Genomic DNA, 14199 nt, shown 5'->3' with positions numbered 1-14199 from the left:
GTCTTTTTTTAGTACAATATGATAATTATGGACTCATATAGATGATGTCTTTTCTCGGTGAGCTTTGATTACCAGTGGATTTTTTCTCTTTCTCACTGATGTTGTTATACTTGTTGAATTGTTTCAAAAATCTCCAGTCAAATGAATTCCTAATTCTATATCCAGAGTTGATTTAATGCAAAATGTAAGTTTTTTGTCATAGTATGTTATTTGTGATTTGGAAATTAAAAGACAAAACGGTAAATATATAATAAGAATTGAATTATGTATGGTGTTCCGATACTACTACTACTATCGCTCCTTCGCCATCGCAACTTCGCACTCACGCCTTCACATCTTCGCCTTCGCCTTTTTATAATTGTAGAGCTCTCTATCGTTTAAAGACAATTTCAGCTGTATAAAAGGACATATGAGGTAGACGATTAACTTTTTTGAATTAATTTTCAACAGACTGTACTGATTCTAAGGAGGGAAGGGGGGGGGGGGGGGTCCGAGACATATTTTAGAGATTTTGTTATATATAATTAATAAAATTACATTTTCCGGGGGATGGAATCCGGACCCTCTCTCCCCCTTTACTGTATGTGTGAAATTATTAATACAGGATTTTCCGGGGGCGGACCCCCTCTCCCCCTCTAGGTCCATACATGAGCAAGGAGTGTCGCTTAATGAAATTAGAATGTTTCTGTGTTTGATCCACGGTAAACAGACAGCTGGTAAGTGACAGGAGTCTGGAAGTGCATAAGTATACATTCTGGCGGACATAACATTTTATACGGATTATATAATAATTAGGCATAGCCAGCACTGGTAAACATATATGTCACATATACACATTAGAATATTTATAAACATTCATAGTAAGCACAATGGCCTAGCGCATGCGTACAAATAATATCATGGATTAATCGGAAAACCTTGGCGAGTACGGTGCCTGCATCAAATTCTATGTAATCGACCGAGACTTTCTGAATGCCATAAAAAAGGCGAAGGCGAAAGTGCGAAGTTGCGAAGGCGAAGGAGCGATAGTAGTATCGCTCCTTCGCCTTTTCGCCATCGCATCTTCGCACTTTCGCTCCTTCGCCGTCGCACTTTCGCCTTCGCAACTTCGCACTCTCGCATCTTCGATCTAAAGGCGAAAGTGCGAAGGTCGAAGTGGCCCCATCGGAACACCATAGTTATGCAAAATTGTTATATATAAATTTTTATACTTATAACTATTTCACATGTATTCTATATATTCGAATATTGTAATAAATGTATGGAGTAGAAATAAACTTATCTATAATCACCTACAAAAGATGAATCGAAAAAACAAGAAGAAACAAAAAGAAGATTTTTAAGGTCATTTAGAAGTCAATCTCCTGATGTCGACTCTATATAAATATTGGCTAAAATATGAGAGTATTATAAGTGAAATATTTACAATGAAAACTTGTTTAAAAGATTTACAAACCAATTGTTTACGTGTAAGTAGCGATGAACAATGTCCATTATACCTATGTATATATGCGTTACCAAGAAATCCAAGGGAACCCAAACAGGATAAAACTTAATGATTCCGAAATCAGTGAATTTCAAGTGGGTAGACTTTACTTTTCTAGCAAATACAATCTAAGAAAGGTAGGAAGGGGAGATGGATAAAGAGGGTTTAAATCACTTTTGGATATTTTTTCTGGAGATTTTAAAACCCGTTTAAATACTTCTGTTTAAATAAAATTAGGAAGGACGCAAGAAAGATTTCCTGACGAGATATGACGAATTTTGAGCCAGTAGGGGGTCATTCCTAGATACAAGACGTTATTTCAAGAGATATAGAAACAGGTTGTCAAATCGTTCTGACGTTCTCAGATAATAGCCATTGACTGAATCATTAACTGAATGAGTTTGTTTAACTATACATTATGATACCATGTACTTCAAGTGTTCAAATCTCGATCTTTGACGACTTGACGTGGAGAATTCTCGATTAGTTCTAAAATCACTAAGAACTTGTAAGTAGTTGCGTTCAAAGTTCACCAGGGACCTAAATCGCGTCTTAATATAACGATCGATGCTCAAAAACCCGGAACTCTCTATGAATTATGTGATAAAAAGATAACCCTAATGACTGTTGAAAATTAGCTTAATTTTTTTTTTTTAGGTCCAGTAGGCACTATGTGCATATGCTGAATTCATATCTTTTTCGAATATGATGGAATTGTTTTTATACCTTCATTTTGAAAAAATGTTTCCTTATTTGAAAAGGGTCTTTACCTAGTTTTACTTAAGCATTTAAAACTGCAAAACATTTTAAGAGTCACCTTTGCCTTTAGAAGATATTTTTTAAAACTTACAAATGTATCCTTTTCTATGCATGATCAGTGTAGTAGGTATTTAAAATCAAGTGCCAACATTACACGATTGATCAGCAGATATGTTATTTCGGCAGAACAAAAATTGAAAATGTTTTACTTGCACATATGGCAGATTTGGCTCGGTGACAATCTGCATGCATTTTTAAAAGATTACCTCAAACTTAATGAACCAACATACCATCGACATATCCATTTAAAGTTGAACAGTCAAGATTTTTATGAAAAGAAATTAGATACATATCACAACTCACTCAGTCCCGAATTTTCCTTTTACCATTTAGTCAAGAGGCCAAGAAAGTTTATCTTTTTATGAAAATACAATAAAATGTTGGTAACAGAAAGAATTCTAAGATACAAAAACAGCTGAATGATGAAACATCCATGCATTATGTATATGTAATACTGATTCCAAATAAGCAAATGTTAAACAAAAAAATGCTGAGCGGATTTGCACAACAGTTGGCAGCACTGTCCAAAAGTCAACCGACTGGGGTCATTGGGTCATCATCTGCATCGTGCATGGTGAATGCGTAATGGGAGCGCGTGCAGACGTTAGGTTCCATCAGACGACTCACTATCCCCTTCACCTCACTTGGTGATCGGTGCCACATGTCGCTGGGATCCTCCTCCTCGTATTTATATTTGGCGAAATCTCTCTGGTAATGTGCGCATGCCCGTGGCGTCAGCTTGTAGGGGTTGGGCCGCGTTAGCCGGTCCACCATGCCGTTGACGTAGTCTGACGGAAGCGGATCACGGAACGCCGGGGCGCGAGGTAAACTCGCGCCGTATTTCTCGTCATACGTATAAAGTCGGCGTCTCTCCCTTCTTGGTCCTGTCCGCTCTGATACCTCGAACGAGAGAGACTTGGGGTTGTAAATTCTCGTTCGCCGGTTTGGAAATTTAGTTTCTTTCGTTGAATATAGATGTTTGATATTTTTGTGATTAAGACCAGTCCAAGTTACACAAAACGCCATTTGGAACAAAAAATTCTCCTTCACTAGTTTCAGATATTGCCTCTCAAGTTTCACACCACGTTCGCATGATGCATGCCAGAAATCAAATTAAACTCCTCAAATCCTCAGTAAGATCTTTCAAATTAAGGTCCCTTTCAATAAAGATGAGCCGTAAACTAACGTATTCCCACTTCAGTATTGTAACGCATAAACCTCTTTATATTGGTATCCATTTATTCTTTAAGTAAATATCCGTCAGGTACGTTAATGCACAATGCCTACTTTCCCCACTCGTTCTGTTTTTCACTTCGTCCCTGTCTATTATAACACCAAATTTAGTTCCATTCCTCCCCCGTTTACAAACATACAGACTTCCAGCGCCGATATCGACAACCTTTTAAAGAGTATATCAAAATTAAAGTCCACGAGGGTTTGTTTTATTGTGTTTAGATATTGCAGGCCGAGAGAAAAGGGGGCTTATTTGTTCATGTTATTTATAAGATATACCCAAAAGAATTATAAGTTTATAAATGAATGTTTGCACAGCAACTCTGACTTGTAATTAACGGGTTCTAAAATTCGACATACACTCATGACCGCTGTTAAAACGAGAAAGCTTTTTACTTTTAAAATCCACTGGTGGTCCAATCTAAAATATTTGTTCTTTTTTGTTAAAAGGTCTACTAAAATCGATCATCTGACCATCTTTCAGCATATTATCACCTTTGAAATAAACTACGTTGGTAGGAAAATATATTAAAGGATTAAAAATGTTCAAAGCTCAAAATGCCAAAAACCATGCGATATCGGAGGCGATGAAACGGTGAATATTTGTCAAATGTTCGGTAACTCTTGCATGGGCAACACACATACTCGGAACAATTAAAGCAGAGTTCTGTGATATTTGACCACATAATATTACAAGAATCATACAGCCAGACAGGAAAAATACGATCTGTAAACATACATGTTTACGTCAATAACGTCAATTACAGCAGAACTTTTCAACGCTATTGAATAAGATTTACCACAGCCCATCGATCACTGAAGAATGCGTCACAATAAGACCCCCCCCCCCTTCCCTAGAGGTCTTGGGTGAACCGCATCGCTCATACATACACCAAGAAAAAAGAAAATTCATAAACTTTTGTCTTAGCTAAATGAAAAGTGCAGATGTACATCTTCAAGATAGTGTTCCACACACGCACAGTAGTTCTATTTTTGTCTACAGATAGACAAACAAGGTGATCAAGTATACCCCATACTTCCTTTATGGAGGCATTTGGTTTAAATTATTTTTTTCCCTTAAAATTACAAATAAATCTTAAACTATATTTCTGTTCACTGCATATACCTGAGCTCTGTGTGAAAGACGGGGCCCAAATTCTCTCTTTCTCCACTGCGTGGGTTGTCGTTTTCTTTAATTTCTGCCCTTTTTAATCATCCATTTTTTTTTCGAAATCTACTCCTTTAAATGTAATTGCTTATACAATTTTTTAACAGATATGGACAAAAGAATGTGTGGGATCATGATATAATGTTCAGAAAATAAAGCAGAAGAGTATTAGTATCTTATTTGTAACCTCAGAAAATGGGAGTACATTTCTCATTCTGATAGCTGGGGATTGGACTGGCCTTATACATGCCATTTCTTTTCCCATTGAGCCATTTCTATGATTATTTTAGTATTATATAATTTATGCCACTTGTTCCATTATTATAGTTTGAACGACAGTGTTGAAGAGTCAAGATAGATAACTCAACAAGGAAAGTTTAACGGATTAAACGGTTATCTCAAATGACTGGCAGAATATCCATAATATCTGAAGATTTACACAAATCACTCACAACAAACACATTCGGCAAACATAATTAATCAGAGATCACAGAGCTCACCGAGACAAGGCATCACCCTTATGCTATCACCATACTATCATTTTTTATCAAAACTAAAGTTAAATATCACATGCACTTGGCGTTATTTATCTCCTCTCTCTCTCTATAGATATATATATATATATACACACACACATATATATACACACACACCCTCTACCTAATATATTTGTACTTTAAAATATTATATAATATGGCACACTATGGTTTCAAATAATGATACACTATTGTAATATGCACATCTTCACACTATATTGTATATATTTTTATCATACAATGCAATATATTGTATCATTTAATACATATTCTATCACATCATGTCATATAATAGTATTCTATAAAATCATGATACAATATTGTATGATATTAATACAGTATTGCATAAATAATATATTTCATTAAATCAAATCCTACTTTTTTATCATATGCCAAATCATATGAAATACCCAATATGATATTGTACCAAATCATATACAAGATAATATCATATGATAAATATTGATCGGAATACAATATCATATCACATGTATTATATATAAATAGTGCCTGTTTTGGAGGGTAAGAGTTGAAATTGACACCCCGAGAAAACCATTGTCAACCGGTGATAATTTCGGTCGGGGCCTGATCAAATGCATCATAAAGCCCATCGGGCTTTATTGGATTAGATCACGCCCCGACCGAAATTATCACCTCATAATACTCAAAGAATGATTCCTTTTTTAGCTCATCATACAAGTACAGATTATCAGGTTACACATCTAGCAATGATAACAAAAAACACTCTTTTGATACACTTTTTTTTACTTTTCCTCCCTCATTTACACAGTTTACTTCTTCTTGGCCACACCGACAGTTCTTCCTCTTCTTCCTGTGGTCTTTGTGTGCTGTCCTCTCACTCTTAGACTGAAAAACACCAAAACAGCTCAGTGATCAGAGAAGTCATACTTTACCTCATCTTCGACAGATATTGGTAAATTATAATAATATATCTACATGTATGCTGAATCTGAACAGTTCTAGATCAAAAATTAAATTTCAATCACATACATTAAAGGGAAAATCAATCTAATAGTCAACTAGCCACTCCACTTTTTTGGGATATTAATATTATGAAAAGTATGGCACCATCCATCACAAGGATTGAATAGATATCATTTTTATGTTGAAAACATCTAACAGCTAATCCCTTGTTAATAAAAGCATACTCCACTACACAAATAGCATTCATTGATCATGATTGTGCAAAAAATATTAAAATAACTCATATCAGTTTACTTTTCATGTTATCATAATGTATTCAAAAGCAATGATAAAGGATTGTAGATTCTAAGTGGACTGGCTTTTCATTTCTTAGTAGAGTACATGAATGACACATATGCAGAGACTTTGGGGGCAGTGTGTAATTGTCTTGATTACCAAGACTTGAGCCAGATGTTTGTTAGACTTACCCCCAGTAGTGACGGAGACCTCTGTGTGCTCGGATCTTCTTTAGTCGCTCCAGATCCTCACGGAGTTTGTTGTCCAGTGTGTTGGACATGACCTGGCTGAATTTACCATCCTTAATGTCCTTCTGCCTGTTAAGGAACCAGTCAGGAATCTTGTACTGACGAGGGTTCTGCATAATTGTGACAATTTTGTCAATCTGAAACAGAAAACATTTACTGGATTATAAATAGGTAATTCAATGTAAACAATGAAACAGTTATATTAAAAAAAAAACTTGTTATTTATTAACATAAAAAGAAAAAAAACCTCATTTCAGCACTATATAATTGAACAGAATATAAATTCCACTCTATTAGATTTTTACAGAATACATTGAGCTACACACTGACCCTCTGATTAGAGAATTATTCTTTATCACTTCAGCGAAATGATATGCCAGTATCAAAATGAATGCTGTACTCTAGGCGAAACAATTTACAATGAACCATTTTTTTTTTTTTTTACATTTTTAATTAAATTTTACAGTGATAATTTAATATCTGCTTTAAGAAATTATACTTTGCTAATAATTGTGCGATAATGCTTGGAATTGTACAGCATTTAACTACTTTCAGTGTCATCTTTTCAATAGGGAAGTAAACAAAATGTTAAAAAGTTCACGTGGTCACAAGATCAATTAATCTGAGAAGCTTTTTTGGGCTTCACAGGATTTGATCATATCAACTAAGTACATATCCCGGCGAACTAGTAAACATTGCTGTTTATTACCAATAATTACATTTGAAAAAGGCAATTCAGAATTATTAACATTACACAGTTTTTTTTGTCAAATTGTACATAAACTCCTGTTTTAACTTCATTTTTTTTTTTTTAACAATAATTTAAAAAATATTTAATCAACTGAAATGAAAATCAATAGGGTTTGTCCTTTTACCATGCCAAAGAAGTGTACAAAGTTTGATGAACATTTATGAGAGGATTTTATTTCAATGGACTATATATGATATGGGCCTAAAATGGCCCCCTAAAATGAACATCATCATTTTACTGTAATTCTTTGTTTTCTTTGTACAGATATATATATATATATATGTGACGTTTTTTATCATGTTCAATTTGATTCAACTCCCACAATTTAGAAATATGACATCGCAAAAACAACCTTTTCCCGCCATTTTTGCATTTTTTAGAATAAAACAGCTTGTTTTCAAGCAGGTTTTCTTTTAGAAAACATAGAGAGCATGCTTGAACAAACAAATTATTTTATAATAATATGTGATGAATCTAGCCAAGACTTATAAGTGACAAAAATTTTCCTTGTTCAAGCATGCGCTCTGTATTTCCCATTCATAGAAAGATAAAAAAAAATGTCAATTTTTGACTAATTTTGATTGAATTATAGAAATAACTTCACTTTTGACGTCATATACTGCCAGTAAGTGCAAATAAATAGGTGAAAAATATATTTTACATCAACTCTTCTAAAAAATATCATAACATTTTATTATACCGAAAAACTTTGAAAAATGACAAATTATGGGAGCCAAAATTAACTTGTATCATATATTAATAGTTCTTTGCTAAAAAACTTAAAAATAGACACACATACATACACAGCAGTGATGCTATACCCCCCCTCGCAACAAGTTGCGCAAGGGGATAACAATGTTTATGTATTCGTTTCTAAGATGGAACAGTAATAATTAGATTTCTGCTTGGGATGGAAAAGCTTCAAAGAAATGAATAAATAAATGTGGAACATGCTGAATTAATTCATCATGATTCACCTATTTTGTTGAATGTCTATAAAAGTAACATCTCTCATAATCTAAACAACACAAATATTTTTACCTCTTCTTCTGATAGTTCCCCTGCCCTTTTTGTGATATCTACATCAGCTTTCTTGCAGACAACATTAGCATATCGTCTACCGATACCCTGGAAAAGCAAAAAATGATACCTTAAGTAGATCATGAATGAAGGGTTCTGATGTGATCTAATTTTTATTAGATTGATTCACTTGTTCAATAAGTAATCTGATCAGAATTATCTTACCTTGATGGCAGTCATAGCGAACATAATTTTCCTTCGTCCATCAATATTTGTGTTGAGGATACGAAGAATGTGCTGAAACTTCTCTGGCAGTATCAAAGCCTGAAAGAAATTTCATAAACAGTTAATCGTATTTTCGCTTCAGATTCCAACACGATATTCATGTGTTCGAAAAATATTGAAACGTGGGTTCCTTTGCAGACCATACTAGACAGTTTACAGACGCGAGAAATGTTTTTGCTCGTTCTCTTCTTTACTACCCAAACTACATACAAAGCTCGAAAAATCTTTCGAAACCTGACAGTTCACATTTCCCAGTAGTGTGAGAATCAAACTAATGGGTATACAGTGATAATATGCAACAAATAAAAAAATTCATTTATTTTTGCACAGTTTGGGCACTTCTAATTTTTATTTTGAGCTTTGCACGTCGTAGATGGAATGGGATTTAACTTGTTATTTTAAAAGGAACCAACCATGTTGATAATTCAGCGGAAAAGGGCTTCAACAAGTAATATACGAAAACCCAACATTATTTCCGGATTAATTTTTTTAACTAATGACTCTCTTTATTTTTTAATTAGCACAGATTTGCAATATTTTTTAACTGGTAGAATAAATTTCATTTAAAGAGGAAAATATACGCATTTTAAAAATATTTTCTTTACTGGTATTCGGAACTCCTTCTGGTATTGGTTTTCATTTCCTAAATAGTTTATTATTAAGCACTTCCTGTTTTCAGAATCTTTCAACACGTGCAAGAAAATTATCACTATGTTTCCCTTAATTTTGCAATAATTCTTCTTTTCTTCCATTTTATAAGGTAAACTATTTATTCAAGTCTCTTGCAATTTAGTTCAATTGGATCAAAACAAATACATTTCAAGGAAATCGGTATTTGAAGAACAAGGTTGCTTATTTAGAGTGGTTCTTCATGAAGTTTACTATAGATTGGTAACTTTCTTAATTTTCTATATTGATCAGAAAATGAAGGCCAAAAAGAAGGTGAACATTGATGATTCAGACAATGACAACACAGCTGTGAATCCCGGTCCAGAGGCTGACCTTGACTTCTTCAGGAGGGTTCTTGATACCATTCCACCAGCATCATTTTTTTCTGATGATGCAAAAGACAGACTTCTCCAAGAGAGTGAGGACAGTACATCAGAGTCAGATGAAATAGATGGTAATGTTCTCTTTCATGTGGAATTTTGGGGGAACACTCAGTTTATGAATTTTATAAATGGCATTAGATAATTTTCCTTCTTTGTACTGTTACGGTCAGACCAGTTCGAATACCAGGGCCAGAAAGATCATTTGGTAGAGATTCTGACAAGAGATTCAGGGGGGCCAAGTTCGAATCCCGGTCCAGCCCATCATTATTTCTCCCATCCCATTACAGAACAACAAAACATCTGTCTTTGTTGAAAAATTGAAATTTCATGTATCATGATAAGTTTATTTATTAATAGTGAAATACATACTATTTTAAAAATTACTGTTAAATTCATTAATGACTGCTTTGAACACAGATGTCAATTAGTCTAAGGAAATGTTAAACTGATCTATATATATCAGTAAAAATATATATACTGTACATGCAGTTACTGTAAACATGCAATGATGTTCCTGTATATCCATTGGGCCTTTGCCAATTATTGTAATTGTGTTTGTGCCAATAAAATATTTGTATTTGTATTTATTAAAGCTTGTTATAAAAAAGGTTCTGAAAGAACTTCCAACTATTTGCATAATATTCAATACTTGTTAATATCAGGGCTGCCTTTTACAAAAGAACTTATGACTTACGACCAAATTATTAAACACTAATTAATCACAAACTAATCAGTGTTTAATTCGTATGCCTGTAAAATATAATTATGGGAATTGAAATAGTTGTAAACAAATGGTTTTATATATATTTTTTTCATTAAAGAACATTCTACGAGACTGTTAATATTTACGACTTTGACGTAAGTTCCTTTGTTAAACGCAGCCCTGAACTCTAAAGTAATTAAGATTGATGTATGGACATGTATCTTGTATAGCGTATCAAGGAATCAACAAATACATGTATTAGTAGCTGATTACTTGCACTCTCCAATACTAATGAATATAACAAACTCAATATTTTGTTATTAAAGTCTCAAAAGATGAAATGTTGATCTTATAATATTATGGTAAAACATGGAAATTGTTTTGTAATTGCATTTTCAAAAACTTGTTTTAAACTTTTTAAGGTGATGTCAGCAAAAAGAGGAAAAAGGAACAAAAACAGAAAGGAAACAAGAAAAAGAAACTTAATCCTCTTCAAAGCAAAACCGTGTCTCAAATCCAATTTGAATCTGAACCAGCAGAAGAAGATGAACCATGTAAGGAAAACTGTATTTGATTAAAATATGATAAGTAAACTATTTATAGATATATCCAAGGGGTTCTCACAAAATGTTATAATATCTTTTTTTTTCTTTTTTTTGGTGTGTGACAGTGTTTAATTCACGGGCATAAAAAATATGTGACTTATGTTTGACTCTTTGCATTATTGAAAACACAGTTTGACCTTTCAGCCTTTTTTTTGTTGAAAAACAGATAGCAAAATAAAAGAGAAACAGAAACACAAGCATAAGGGGAAAAACAAGAAATCAGGGGGAGGAGGTGAGGGAACTCCAGACGTGAGCAAGGCAGCGAGGCTGGACGTTCTCCAACAGAAGCTGCTGGAGATGCAGAAACTTGGCAGTACGTAGTTATGTACCGTATGACTGTATCATAATTGTAGAGCTGTAGCTTAATAAAAAAAAAGTGAAATTTAGACTAGAGAGTTTGTTCAGCCAATTTAAAACATGTAAATGGGGGTTTTTTTGCACCAAAAAAGTGCTGTTTTTAGCTGTTTTTTTTCTCTATTAACTTGGGTAGCTATTTGTAGAAAATCATGGTGTATTAAGATATATATTTTACTTCTACATCAATTTTTAAAAAAGGAAACAACATAAAAATATCATGATGTATTTAAAGGGACTTGGACACGATTTATGATCAAAAATTTATTTTTATTTTTTGTGTGTAAAATGGTTTACTAGTGCATTTTAATCGATTGACCAAAATGTTGAATGTTTAAGTCAAGTTACATGTACAAGCGAGATACAGAAGTAAGAATTAGTTGTTATATAAACAAAGCTCGAGTCTTATTGTTATTTACAAAAAATGTAATGTAGAGAATTACCATTTCTTTGACTAAATGACATGTAAAAACAATTTAAACTAATTCAGTATCTTCATAAATACTATTTATATCAACAAAAGAAAGATACATTTGATTGAAACTTTCACCAATACAACACATATGAAAAAATGACAACATTCGAGCTTTGTTTACAAAACAAAGAATTATGAACTTTGTATCTTGCTTATAACTTGATATTTGACTTTCAAATTCTGACAAAGCATTATAAACTTCTATATTTATCAGAAGAACATTGAAAATAGAAAAATAAAATTTGAAAATTTTAAGTCAAATCGTGTCCATGTCCCTTTAAGTATTGCTTAATTATTAAATAGTCATGTGTGCACAATTCAAAGCTACAAGCATATCCAATATGCTTAATTTTTATTACTAAATATTCAATATTGGATCTCTTGATGTGCATTTCTACTGACAGACTACAGTTAATTTTACATTGAGTATAATTTTTGATGGATCAATATTTTATTATTTTAGAGGAAAGGAGTTTAACTTCTATAGAAGTGCAAGAACAGAAGAGGCTAAGAAGGAAAGAGAGCAAGTTAAAATCCAAAGTGAAAAAGAAGAAAAATAAAAACCCTGCATTAAAAGCTGCTGGACAAGTAAATGGTGATGCTATGGCTGGTTACAAATCCCCAGAACGTCCATCTGTAGTTGATAAGGAAGGGAAACTTGTGTTCAGCAAATTTGACTTTACGAAAAATGATGAAAAGGAGAAACCAAAAAACTCTTTACATGGGAAAGACTTTAAAAGACTCTTAGAAAAAATAGAGAAAAGAAAGTCAAAGATAGAAAACTTGAAAGAGAAGGATGCTGAAAAAGCAAAAAAACTGGAGCAGAGAAATGCATGGCAGAGTGTAATGTTGAGAGCTGAGGGAGAGAAAGTGAAGGATGACCCAGCTTTGCTGAAGAAAGCTCTGAAAAAGAAAGAAAAAATGAGGGAGAAAAAGAAGGCAAAGTGGACTGAGAGACAGGACACTGTGAATAAAAAGATAGAGAAAAGGCAAGAGAAACGACAGAAAAATATCAAGGAACGTAAACAAACCAAGAAAGACAAGAAAATTAAACAGGCTAAAAAGAAAGGCAGGATGATTCCAGGATTTTAGCATTTTATTTTTTTATGTGTAAGTGCTCTATCTTTGATTATTTTTCTAATGAAGAAAAAAATTGTTACTTGAATGAATGTTAAGGACCAGAGAGGCACACTTGTCTTACATGTACCGGTACATTAATTCAGATGAAATTGCTATTTTTCACAATTTTGTTTATATTTGATTCTGAAGCGTAGAAAGATATACAGGTATATAGAGTGAAAAATTTCTCGTTTAATATCACACAACACTTCATCTGATCATGATTGTTGAACATGATATGTGATATATGTTTTTACATGTACCATACTTCTAAAGCTGTCAAAATGAATGATTGTCTTACATGAATGTGTATTTCTTTGTCTGATCGACTTGGTCAGAAATAATGTATGTAAGATATACAAAAGTTGGCCATGTCCAATGTTTCAGATATTTTAATAAAACCACACTATACTTGGTTATTTTACTGTTTTCTGCCTTCTGCATAGAAGTTGTTTTTAACACTTATTTAAAAGTGCAGCATACCTGTAAACTTAATTACATTTAGTATGGAGATTATTAGTTATCCAGGTCCAATCAAGGGTGTACAGGGATTTACCCTGGGTCTATTCCATACATTCTGAGGCCTGCCAGGGGAAGAGCCATGGGTAATCTTCCAGGGTGAAGATCATTTAAGAGGAGGGGGGGAATGTTGCTGTCAGACATGTTCAAATACCGGCGCCATGCAGTCAGCTCTGTTTGTATAGTACCTGACTAGAGATTCAGGGGGCCTGGGTTCAAATCCTGGTCCAGTCCATCATTATTTCTCCTTTCTAATTACATTTGGTGCCATGACCTGCCGAACTTGGGGTGATCTTCGGAGGCAAAGAGTAGAGTGAGGATCATTTAAGGAGGGAGAAATGTAGTAATTGGGGCTATATGGACTGGATATCAGCCTGGGTAGCTCATTGGTAGAGCACCTGACTAGAGATGCAGGGGTACCGGGTTCGATTCCCGGACCAACCATTGTTTTCAATCTACTGGTATTTAAATTTATATCCTTTTATCCTATTACCGGTACATATTTCTACTCTAGTCAAAATCGTTAAAAAAGCCAGGAAAACGTCAGATATTTCGGACTATATTTAACCGTGTAGTAAATACACATGACGCATGTTTCGATGACA

General features: G+C 33.6%; 2 protein-coding genes across 2 annotated transcripts; one reads left to right on the top strand and one right to left on the bottom strand.

Moving 5' to 3' along the window:
* Positions 1–5993: 5993 nt before the first annotated feature.
* Positions 5994–9204, bottom strand: LOC105347800 (40S ribosomal protein S18; the record flags this gene model as incomplete). Its single annotated transcript, NM_001305367.1, is given in 6 exon segments — positions 5994–6109; positions 6655–6848; positions 8504–8590; positions 8708–8806; positions 9181–9182; positions 9185–9204. Coding segments are annotated over 5 exon segments (458 nt in total), but the record flags the coding sequence as incomplete, so codon positions are not given.
* Positions 9205–9416: 212 nt separating this feature from the next.
* Positions 9417–13492, top strand: LOC105347798 (surfeit locus protein 6 homolog). The gene is made up of 5 exons (XM_011457008.4): positions 9417–9527; positions 9689–9890; positions 10945–11076; positions 11294–11440; positions 12420–13492. The coding sequence occupies exons 2-5, from the start codon at positions 9692–9694 to the stop codon at positions 13046–13048; spliced, it is 1107 nt and encodes a 368-aa protein (XP_011455310.3). The 5' UTR covers positions 9417–9527; positions 9689–9691; the 3' UTR covers positions 13049–13492.
* Positions 13493–14199: the final 707 nt, after the last annotated feature.

This window comes from Magallana gigas, chromosome 2, assembly GCF_963853765.1.
Source record: "Magallana gigas chromosome 2, xbMagGiga1.1, whole genome shotgun sequence".
In the NCBI taxonomy this organism is placed as follows: Eukaryota; Metazoa; Mollusca; class Bivalvia; order Ostreida; family Ostreidae; genus Magallana; species Magallana gigas.
This window is presented reverse-complemented; position numbering and strand designations above follow the sequence as displayed.

Coding starts and splice junctions, on each gene's coding strand:
- LOC105347798 (XM_011457008.4), top strand. CDS start 9,692: ATGAAGGCCAAAAAGAAGGTGAACATTGATGATTCAGACAATGACAAC. Junction 9,891..10,944: donor AGAGTCAGATGAAATAGATG/GTAATGTTCTCT, acceptor AAACTTTTTAAG/GTGATGTCAGCAAAAAGAGG. Junction 11,077..11,293: donor AGCAGAAGAAGATGAACCAT/GTAAGGAAAACT, acceptor GTTGAAAAACAG/ATAGCAAAATAAAAGAGAAA.